The sequence below is a fragment of the Elephantulus edwardii genome, unplaced genomic scaffold (genome assembly GCF_000299155.1).
Source record: "Elephantulus edwardii isolate Elephantulus edwardi_28Jun2011 unplaced genomic scaffold, EleEdw1.0 scaffold00266, whole genome shotgun sequence".
Lineage (NCBI taxonomy): Eukaryota > Metazoa > Chordata > Mammalia > Macroscelidea > Macroscelididae > Elephantulus > Elephantulus edwardii.
The window spans coordinates 3,484,951-3,496,511 of record NW_006400016.1 but is presented as its reverse complement, the minus strand read 5'-3'; the positions used below and the strand labels follow the sequence as shown (position 1 = coordinate 3,496,511).

Here is an 11,561-nt window from a genome sequence, read left to right as displayed (position 1 = left end):
ATAATCGGGATGGGAGTGTCAGAGACAGTGCAATTGGCACAGGACAGAGCGGAGTTTAGGGCTGTTGTACATAGGGTCGCTATGAGTCGCAAGCGACTCAACGGCACATAACAACAACAACATGTTGCAGAGTTTGGGTTTTTTTCCCCCTTTTTGAATCATTTAATCAACTTTTCCCAATGATCAACCTTGCCCCTGCTTACGTGTTCTTATGAATTAGTTAAATTTAGTACTATGGTACAGTACTGAGTCTCCACTTGAGATCAGGTAACACAAAAGCTGTGATCGCATACCTTAAGCAAATATTTTCAATTACACTATTGACATTGTTTGAAAGGGTTAAGGAGTACTCAGGTATCGGGATATGAGACACCATGACTCAGTGAGATATGTTTCACTTTCTGATAGAAGATCACTGAACTATGAAAGAAGAAGGTAATTGTATGTCAAATTGATTAATGTATGGAAGATCTTAAGAACACCAACTGCACAGAGGAAGATAAGGCAGTCTTGGAGAGAGATCTGAGAGGGAAAAAAAGTGTGTCCATGAAGAACGCAAAATGTCATTACAAAGACGGGGGGGGGGGGCAGAAATCAAGATGGATATCAGATGAGACTCTGAATATTGCACTACAATGCCAAGAAGCCAAAGCAAAAGGAAGAAATCAAGAAATTTAGAAGCTAAACAGAAGCTTTCAAAGGGCAGCTTGGGAAGACAAAGCAAAGTATTATAATGAAATGTGCAAAGAGCTGGAGTCAGAAAATCAAAAGGACAAAACTCGCTCAGTATTTCTTAAGCTGAAGGAATTGAAAAACAAATTTAAGCCACGAGTTGCAGTACTTAAGGATGCTTTGATCAGAATATTAAATGAGCCAAGAAGCATTAAAAGAAAACGCAGAGTATACAGAGTCACTGTACCAGAAGGGCTGACACAGAAAAATTTCATTAAACAACATATGAGCAAGAGCCTGTGGTAATGAAGGAAGAAGTTCAAGATACTCTGGAAAAAATGGCAAAAAACAAGGCTTCAGGAATTGATGGCATACCAACTGACATAAGTCAACAAACAGATGCTGCCCTGGATATGCTAAGTTGTGCCAAGAATCTGGAGGATAGCCAGATGGCCAACTGACTGGAAGGGATCTATACCTGTTCCCATTCCAAAGGAAGGTGACCTAACAGAGTGTGGAAAGTATCCAAAAATATTATTAACATCACATGCAAGCAAGACGCTGCTGAAAATTACCCAAAAATGACTGGAGCAGTACATCAACAGAGAACTGCCAGATGTTCAGACTGGGCTTAGAAGATACCATGGTACTAGGGACATTATAGCTAATGTTAGATGGATCTTGGCTGAAAGCAGAGAGAACAGGAGGAATGTCTGTGTTTCATTGACTATGCAAAGGCGTTAGACTATATGGATCACAACCAACTGTGGCTGACTCTGAGAAGAATGGGAATCCCAGAACATTTGATTGTGCTTGTGTGAAACCTATACCTGAACCAAGAGGCAGTCAGAACAGAGCAAGGAGGCACTGCATGGTTCATAATCGGGAAGGGTGTATGCCAGGGATGTGTATTCTGTCTTCTTACCTTTTCAATCTATATGCAGAACAGATAATCCGGGAGGCTGGGCTGTATGAGGAGGAGTGTGGCATCAGGATTGGAGGAAGACTCATCAACGACCTGTGTTATGCAGATGATAGAACCCTGCTTGCTGAAACTGAGGAGGACCTTAAAAGCTTGCTGCTGAAGGTCAAGACTGCAGCTTTCAATATGGATAGAAGCTCAACATCAAGAAAACAAGGATTCTCACCACTGGGCCAATTGGTAGCATCATGATAGGTGGTGAAGAGATTGAGATTGTTAACAGTTTTAGTTTGCTTGGTTCTACAATCAACACTCTTGATACCAGAAGCCAGGAAATCAAAAGACAAAACGCATTGGGAAAGTCAGTTGTCAGGGACCTCTCCAAAGTACCGAAAATCAAAAATGTCATCTGGAGACTAAGATGCGCCTGATCCAGGCCATAGTCTTCACAGCTGCTTGCTATGTGTCAGAGAGCTGGACAATGACTAGGGATGACAGAAAGAGAATTGAAGCCTTTGAGCTGTGGTGCTGAAGAAGAGTGTTGAATATACCATGGACTGCTAGGAGAACAAACTGGTTCATTCCAGACAGGGTGAAACCAGGCTGCTCCTTGGAGAAGAGGATTCTGAGGCTTCGCTTTGCATACTTTGGGCATGTTTCCAAGAGGGACAGATCCTTGTAGAGGGACATCATGCTTGGAAGGGTAGAGAAATGGAGAAAGAGAGGGAGACCATCAGTTAGATGGATTGATACAGAGACTGAGGTAATGAGGGTTGCTGTGTCAGAGACAGTAAAGTTGGCTCAGGACAGAGCAGGTTTCAGGGCTGTTGTGCACAGGGTTGCTATGAGTCACAAGCTACTCAACAGCATGTAACAACAACATATCGATCTACAATCTGTTTCTGGCAGATTGGCACAGTGACTGGCAGGCCAGATACTATGTCCAAATTCACTAGCCCTCAGGGAACAGGGGATTCTCCAAGATCTGGAGATATCCTGACCATCAGTAAGGATCTCAGACACCTGGGAAATGAAAGGAACACAGGTTTATGGCTGTCTGCCCATGCTCCCAACAAGTCTTCAGATGTTCTAGAAATCCAGAGCCCTTGGCTGAATCAGCTCACTTCCACTATGAGGCTCTATCAATTTTGGGAAGGAGAGGTTCCCTGACTTTGGCCCTTGATCTTATTTTGAGCAGGTTCCATTTCCTGACATTCATTCCTTACCCCAACCCCCCTTTTGGTTCTTTGTAAACATGGTGCTTGGTGAGATGCACTCATGCCATTAGGCCCCTACATTTAAATCGCTGATAGCGCTGTCTGAGGTGGTCTTCATGTAGAAAGGCTCTTGGACCTGTGAGGATTGCCCCAAGGAATTTTCCTTCCACTTGCCACTGGGAAACCCTTCTAAATTCACCTCACCACCAAGCAAGATGACTCTGTGGCAGGGCAATGGACTCCAGAAGCTCAATTCTTCCACCAGAAGGAGGCGAGGTGCTGTGGTAGAAGAGCAGGGCTGGCCTATGTGATAGAGACATGGCCAAAAGGCATGACAGAGGTGAGGAAGGGCCCACCCTAGACTTAATCCCTGCCTGGCCCACTATCTTTTCAATTTTCCATCACTCAGATCACTTACCTTTTTCTATTAGAATCCATAGTAATAACAGCATCTAACCCCACATTTCAAAAGCACATATTAAAGCCAACATGAGCTCTATGTTGCAAGCAGAGGAAACAAGGCTCAGCTGAATTATTCGCCTAGTTACAAAGGGTGTGCCAGAGCTGAATATGAACCAATACAACATCCACTGTAGTCTAAACCATGGACCCCTTTCCATTCCAGGTCAGGGACTCAGAATACTATTTGTTCTGACATCACTAACACTAGAGCATGTCCACCTAGTGGCAACTGGTGATGACCTGGACCTACAGCTGGCTCAAATCTTTGAGGGGGGGGGGAATACAGGTGGAATCTAGGGCCTGCAGATGGTAAATGAAGTCATGCCCCCCTCCCATCCCCTGATTTATGTGTGCTACTTTTCAAAGATGAATAAAATGAGACTCATAAAATTGAAGATACTGACTCAGGGTCACACACCAAATCTTTGGTAGAGGCAGGATTCGAACCTGATTGTGCTGGGGTGGTTTCTGGTTGGGCAGGTTTTGGAGGAGGTGCCACCTGGTATGGAAGCAGGCCTGGTACTCGTCTTGATATTGCAGCCTGCAAGGCAAAGCACGTATAGTCATATAAAGTACTCCTTAGGGAGTCAGTCACCTTCTGGCGGGGTGAAGGGACCCCAAGCTATGGGTTGAATCTCCACCTTGGATTTAAAGGACCCTCAACTGGGGCTAATCCGCCGTCATCGAGCGGAGCCCCATTTAGCAGCCCTCCAAGCGGTTTCTGCTTTCTTCTGCTGGAGCACCAGGAGCCCCAAAATGGGTGTGTATAGAGATAGAGATATACATATAGATAGATATGTATATCTATAGCTATATCTCTATCATCTTTTTTTTTTTTAAAGGGCGTTCTGGTGGCCTAATGCTACTAAGCTGCACTGCAATCCCAAAGACACGTTAGAATGCGCCGGCTGCTCCGTGGGAGAAGATGGACAATCTCCAATCCTCCCATGCGATTCACCGCCTCTGAAAACCCGCTGGAGGGTCAGCTGTGCGTTGGTTCTGATTTGACCGCGCACACGCTAAAAAAAAATTTTAAAAAAAGAGGGTCGGCGAATGAACCTCCGGGGTCCACTCTCGCAGAAAGGGCGCACCAAGTGCCCCCAGGGCCATACTCAAGCCGCTCCCTGCCCCGTCCCCTCCCCTTCCAGGCCTTGTCTCTCGCGCTCTGCACTGGGTGGAAGGTTCCAGAATTCAAACGCCCCCACCGCCCTCCTCTCACGACTCCCAGCTCCAGCGAGGCTGACCCACCAACAAGACTGCCTTTACTCCCACCCCCGCTGCCTCCCCTTCGCATCCCCGCCCCCAAAGACAACAGTCCAGCGGATTCTGGCTCACCAGGGCCCCTAGGACTCGGCAGAACTGCCCCAGACTATTTCTGAGGCTGTAAATCTCCGACGCTGCCATCTTCCTCCCGCGCTGCAGCCGGTGGGTTCAAACAAGCCAATAACCGCACCCCGAGGGTTGTCCCCCCACTTTTCCGAGGTCCGGAGAGGCTGCTGCGCCCCACTTTATAGCGAAGGAAGAGGTCGGGGACCACGTGACCCTCAGGCAAGGCAGAAGACCCCGCTGGTGGCAGCCTGTCCAAACCGGTTGTGGGGTCACAGAGATGAACCCTCGCGGCGTGCCCCTGGCCGCCCCCTAGAGGACTCTCGGGTCGTTGCAGCCTCGGCAATAAGGAGCCGCGTGACTCCCAGCTGTCAGCAGGGGCACCTAGGGTGCAGGGACGCCCAGGCTCTGCTGTGACCAGGTATTTCAGAACTGGCCCTTTCCACCCTCTAGCTAGGAACACCGCAGGAGAGTTTATCTGTGGCCGGGTTATGGTAAACTGAATTCCAACTCCCATTTTCACTTTTCCCCATAATGTCCTTTCAAGGCTGCCTCAACACTTTTTCAGGACAAGTCCGTGTCCAAAGCCAACTGCCTGAGTCCCTGCCTGCTGGCCACATGGACTCATTAGCTTCCCCAAACCTTCTTTCTTAAGGTCTGGCCAGAAACCAGGGACTTTTTTTTCTTTTCTTTAATGATTCTTATTATAGTTTTAGGCTTTATCCATCTTGCCTTAGTTTTTGCATATGGTGTGAGGTATGGGTCTTGCTTCAATTTTTTACTCAGATCAGAGTCTCCATAGAGATAGATATTGATCAAAGAGGGACAAGAATTTCAAATTTGTACAGAATCCAGACATATTGAGTCCACTAAGACTGAAAGATCTGAATCAATGCCCTGAGGAAATATTTAAACCTTGAATAAAGTTGTCCTTTGAAGTTTTCATTAAGCCAAACAACTTACAATATAGATGACAGCAAAAGCTGAAATGTGAACTGTTTTACTCTTTGGTGCTGTTGAGCCAAATACAATGTGTCTGATCCTGTGGAAACCTTGCCCTATCCTGTACATCCTCACAATCCATCTCACTGAGTGTCTTCCTCTCCTTCACTTGACCCTCTGTTTTCCCAAGTGATGTATTTTCCCAACTACTGGCACTTTCTGATAACATGCCCAAACTATGTGAAATCAGCTTTCATCATCCTTGCCTCTAAGGAGCCTGCTTGTTGTATTTCTTCCAAGATAGATTTATTCTTTTGGCAGTATGTGGGATAGCCCATACTCTGCCAACACCACAATTCAAAGGCATAAACTCTTTGGTATTCCTTGTTTATTGTCCAATTTTCACTTGTATACTTAGCAATTAAAAATACAATGGCTTGGGTCAGTGTGGTATAATGGGACTATTTTTCAAAGTGTCTCTCCTAGACCTTTGTTGCGAATCTGGGCAGGAATATCCAAATAGAATGTGTTAGTCTATCCAACAGGGGGTTAGCTAGTTTCACCATTCCACCATGTTTAAATTGAGCAGTTTGAGCAGCAGAAATATGGGGAGCTCACTACCACCAACAAAGAAGCAGGAAATACAGCACATACTCTTTTGATGCCAGAGACTCTTGGGCCATCTCAGACCAGGGCCTACAGGAGAATAGTAGCAGCTGCAGCAGAGAACCAGAAAATAGAGCTGACTGGGAACTGCTGCCTTAATGGAGCTGGAACCAGGGATTTTTGCTCAAGCTTGCTGGAGGTCTAGGTGAGAGAGGAGATATCTTAATTGGTAGGACAAAGAGAGCTTTGTAACACTGACCTAAAGCCACAAGGCTGAAGGCTGAAGAGCCATAAGCACACTCCAGAAGCTGTCCTGAGAAATTGTATCATGTTGCCAACCTGAGTTACCAGTTAAGTTCCCTTATAAATCCCATAATCGTGATGAAGGTCTATATAGCTATTGCAAGGGACTTTGGACCCAGTAGAGCAGCTGGAATTAGAGAAAGAGATGTAGGGCAGGGAGATTATGTCTGACCTTGTGGGAATTTGTTTTGTGTTTTGGATATTGTTGGTGGGGACAGTTTTTCCATGTGGAGTTATTAGAGGTCAAACTTGGCCATTCCTGTGCTGCCCTTTCTCTTTTTACAGGCAGGCACACACTAGTGTTTAAACTGATATTCTTTCTCTTTAGCACTCTAAAGAGGTCCTTAAACAGCATCATTGCACAATGCAATATGTCCTTTGATTTCTTGGCTGTTGTTTCTGGGAGCATTGAGGTGAATTGAAGTAAAATTCTTTGCCAACTTCAATCCTTTCCAATTTGTCATGATGTTGCTTGCTGGTCCATTTGTTGTAAGGATTTGTTTTTCTTTATGCAGAGGTATAATCCATTTAGAGGGCTGTGTAGGTGTTGATCTTTATCAATAGGTTGGTGCTTCAAGTCCTTTCCACTTTGGCCAAGCACAGTGGTGTCATCTACACGGTGCAAGTTCTTAATGAGCCTTTATCCAAACCTGATGCCACATTATTCTTTGTATTATAGTCTGAACTACTTTTAATATGTTGTCGTTATATGCCTTCAAGTTGGAACCAACTCATAGTTGATCCTCAACTGATTTTCAGAGGCTGAAAATCACATGAGAGGAAATTGGCTACCTTTCTCCTTCAGGACAGCTGATGAATTAAACCACCTGCCTCTGAGTTAGCAGCACCACAAGAGTTCCCTTTTAAAATACACATATATAAAAATAGATATTAAAAATTTTTTTAAATTTGGTTAAGACCAAAAGGATGGTCTTAAGTGCAGTGCATTGTAACTCAAAAGTTGGAGACTATCTCTAAGTTTTTTTGGTTTTTTTCAGTTACCTTAAGTAGATTGCTAAGAGTGGAGTTGCTGAGTCATAGTAACTTTATGTTAAATCTTTTAAGGAACTGTCAAACCATTTTTTCACAGCAGTCACATCATTTTCTATTCCTATCAGCAGTATATCCTGCCCAACGCTTGTAATTGTCTATCTTTTTTTATTGTAGCCACTTTAATGGGTGTAGAGTGGTATCTCATTGTGATTTTAATTTGCATTTCCTTGATGACTAATAATGTTGAGCATACTTTCATGTGCTTATGAATTTGTATATCTTCTTTGAGGAAATGCCTGTTCAAATTTTTGTTCACTTTTAAAATGGCTTATTTGTTTTACTGACTAGTAAATGTTTTTCACACATCAAAAAAACTCACTGCTGGCAAATTAGACCCTACTCATAGCTGATCATCCAATGGGCTTTTAGAGGCTGTGAATTGCACAGGAGGAGATTGTCCATCTTTCTCTATCTGCCTTTAGGTTGAAAGCCTAAATCTTACCCACTAGGCCTCCAGAGCTCCCCTTTTTAATACATCCTGGATACAAATCTTTTACCACATATATAATTTTCAAGTACTTTTTCTAATTCATCAGTATTTTTGCTTTCCTCACTGTATTGTCTCTAGCATGAAGATTTTTTAAAATTTTTATGTAATCCTATTTATTTTTTTCTTTTTTATTGCCTGTAATTTTGGTGTCATATCTAAAAAATTATCATTCAAAATTCACAAGGATTTTTCTCCTATGCTTTCTCCTAAGAGTTTTGTAACTTTTATCTTTATGTCTTTGATCTATTTCAGGTTATGTTTTATCTGTGGGGTAAGGAGGAGGTTTAATTTCATTCTTTTGCAAGTGTATATTCCATTGACCCATGATTTAGGCAGACAGTTATTCTTTCCCCTATAGAATTGTCTTGCTACAATCTTCAAAAAATAAATTACGACAACAGATAAATAAAAGAAAACTAGAAAGCACAGTTTGACTCATGGGATCACTACAAAGCTTTGGTGGCCTAGTGGAGCTAAGCTGCCTACCCAAAGGCAGATAATTTTAATCCACCAGTTGCTTCTTGGGAGAAAGATGCACACTCTCCTTCTGTGTGATTTACAACCTCTAAAAACCTGCTAAAGAGTCAGTTTTGAGCTAATTTCGATTCAACAGCAATGAATGAGTGAGTCATGAGGTCATTATGAATCAGAATTGACTTGTTGGCAACTGATTACTTGCAGCTTGCTTGCTTTTTTTTTTTATAACCAAGAAGTATAATTTATTTATTCTGAACTTGAGAACTTTGTGTAAATTTACACATAAGCAATTCTTGTCCAATGAAAAAGTTCCATCTCTAGTCTCTTTAAATCAAATTTGTCTAAGTCAGAACAGGTAGGTATAGTAATATAGAAATACTAATAATGCTTTGAGGTATGTTACAATATAATGCCCATGTGGAGCTCTGGTGACTTAGTGGTAAGGAACAGAGCTGCCAATACAGTTGGTATTATAAACTAGTTTATATCTTAAATTTTCAGTATATAATAGATATTATGGGAGTTGCTCCATGATTATGGGATATACTTAACTCAGACATCCGTAACTGAGGACTGCCTGTAGGTACAAATATATGGAGTGGGGGGAACTTAAAAATGGGGAAAATGTCACTGGGGGGTCTGCACGCGCCTAACCTAAAGGTATTCAAACATACCCAGCAGCACTGAGGACCCGCTTCTCTAAAAACTAAAACAAAAGGCAAAACCACCATGTAGATATTCATTTACAGTGACCCTAAAGTTTTAAGACAATAAAACCCTGAGTCACAGTGACCCTAAAGAACCAAGAAAACCCTATAAAGCATTTCTACTCCTTCCATGTGGGGTCATCACGGTGCATCCCTAGGCTTTGCTCAGTGATGGCATGGTGGTGCTCTTCAAACTTATTTCAATTTTCTAACTTCAGTGAACAAGAATACATTTATACATGAAGATATCCTTAGATTATAAAAGTATTACAACCCATTTACTCATTCTCATTAATAGATATCAAGGTAACATCCATTTCCCAAATCCAACCCAGTCCTCAGTGACAGGAAAGCTCTCAACTTTATGAACGTACATCAAGAAATACAGCATCTTCTCTCATTTTCTACATCCCAATTTCTATTTGACCTCTTACACTGCCAGAAGAGAAATAATGGTAGATACGTCCCTCTTAGATTTTCTCAGCCCACACTGTTAAGTTTGAATGTACAGACCATCTATGAGCTAACGACTGCAAAAAATGCTTCTATTCAAGGATTCAAAGAATGGGTTTGTTACTGGTATACCTTGTGCCTCCAAAGCCTTATATATTTGTATAAATATATCACTATATATTTATATAATGAAGTGAATACTGAAGTATTGCTCACAGGACAGAGTAAAAACCTCCCTTTGAGTTTACAGACTTTATATGAATTTCCATTTCCTGCTTTAATCTTGCTCCTGATCATGAAATCCTCATTGTTCATTTTAGGGCCAAGAGAATGCTGAAAGTTATTCAGTGAAACAAACCTGAAAAGTATCTAAACTAGTAACAGCATGACCTCCTCCCGTGGATTCAAATCCGCAAAGAGTTGTGACCTTTATCTGTTTGACAGATATTGATCTATAAAGCTTGAGGTTTCTAAGTATTCCTAGTGTAGCTGGTCAAGAGGACAGCATGACACTTACACTGAAAATTCCCACAGACCCATCTCAGTGCATCTTAAGAGGCCAGTGTCCCTTCATGAGGTTCCCATTCGGCAATCAAAGCCTGGCACTCCTCATCCCACCACTGTGTAATGAGTGTTAGGTCTTGCTGACTTAGATCCTGCCTTTTTTGTTTTCTGCTATCAGTGTGTGGCTGTGAATAGTGTGGGAAGTATAATCCTGGTGTTCCACTGTGTTCACTATGATCTTGACATTGTCCTTGACACTGGAGACAGGAAGGAGTCTGAGTATCTGTGAGCCCTTTTGCCAGAGTCAGTTCTGTTGGCAAGTGATTCAACAGTGTGAGAGGGAGATGAGGATTCTCTCCACTCTGCCCAACCTGGGAGGACTGGACCATCCTGACACCTGGTACTTGGCTTATACCTGAGTGTTTAGGATCCCGGGGAGCAAAAGACATATGGGGCACAAGATGAGCAGGTATGAATGTTTGGTTCCTGCTCAAAGAATCAGAGGGAGGCAAATTATGAGAGATGCTTGGGACAGTGGCATGGTCATTTTGGTCCTGATGTGCTCTCAGATTTGGGTCAACTGTCAAGGAGTTTACACGTTTCCTTCTGCTGTGTCCTTTCTGGTGCCGTGCTCTTCGGTTCTGAAACCATATCTGAATTCTTGATTCTGGAATCCCTGTTTGTTCAGCTAGTTCTTCCCTGACAGCAATACCAGGGTACTGATTCTTCTCAAAGGCTTGAATTAGGATGCTGGTTTGACATCTTGTGATGGATGTCCGGCTTCGTCTAGCTATTTTGGGTAAGCTTGCTTGAGTCTTAGGCTTAGCCTTATCCTGTTCCTGATCTTCCCCAAAGGAACATCCAGACCCCATTCGTCCCTGCCTTTGACTCTCTGTTTTGAAACCAAAACTAGTCTGCTACTGAAATTTCCCGGTTCCCTCTCCCAGGACTAAGCCTGAAGGCTTTGCGACGGCAAAGTTCCACTCCTGGTGCCCGCGGCTTCCTGTCCACTCTGACAGTGGTCACTAGGCGGCTCAGCCGGGGAAAGCCCCCGGGATGCGGGCTGCTTCCGCTGTCCAGCGCGGGAAGGAGACGAGATGGGAGCTGTCGGCTGGGCCCCAGGCCTGCCCGCTGGGTGATAGAACGCAGCGATCCGAAGACAGGCTGAGCTCCGGTCGCTCCGGGCGAGCAGCCGACCACGCTTCCGGCCCGCAGCTTGCTTTCTTTTAACCTCTGCTGGAGCCCCAAGAGTCTATTGTATCTGAGAGAGGAGAGAGGAAAGACCTTTTGATGGCTGAACAGGCCCAAGATAGGTGAAGGAAACAAACATACCACCAGCAAGGGTCTCCTTGGGGGCCTTGAATTATGCCCTGTGTTACCTCATTTCATCTTCACAACCACTTGTTTTTTGTGGGTTTTTTTTTTTT

General features: G+C 43.6%; 1 protein-coding gene across 1 annotated transcript in view; it reads right to left on the bottom strand.

The window, feature by feature from the left end:
* The window catches only part of LOC102870505 (retinal homeobox protein Rx-like), a gene marked incomplete at its 3' end in the record, with an annotated part of 90,396 nt that extends 78,878 nt beyond the window's left edge, over positions 1-11,518 (bottom strand). Inside the window, exons 1-3 of the mRNA XM_006899742.1 lie at positions 11,514-11,518; positions 11,103-11,395; positions 10,731-10,924 (exon numbers count right to left, since the gene is read on the bottom strand). Coding sequence (XP_006899804.1) covers positions 10,731-10,924; positions 11,103-11,395; positions 11,514-11,518 — 492 coding nt within the window. The remainder of the gene's footprint in view (positions 1-10,730; positions 10,925-11,102; positions 11,396-11,513) is intronic.
* Positions 11,519-11,561: the final 43 nt, after the last annotated feature.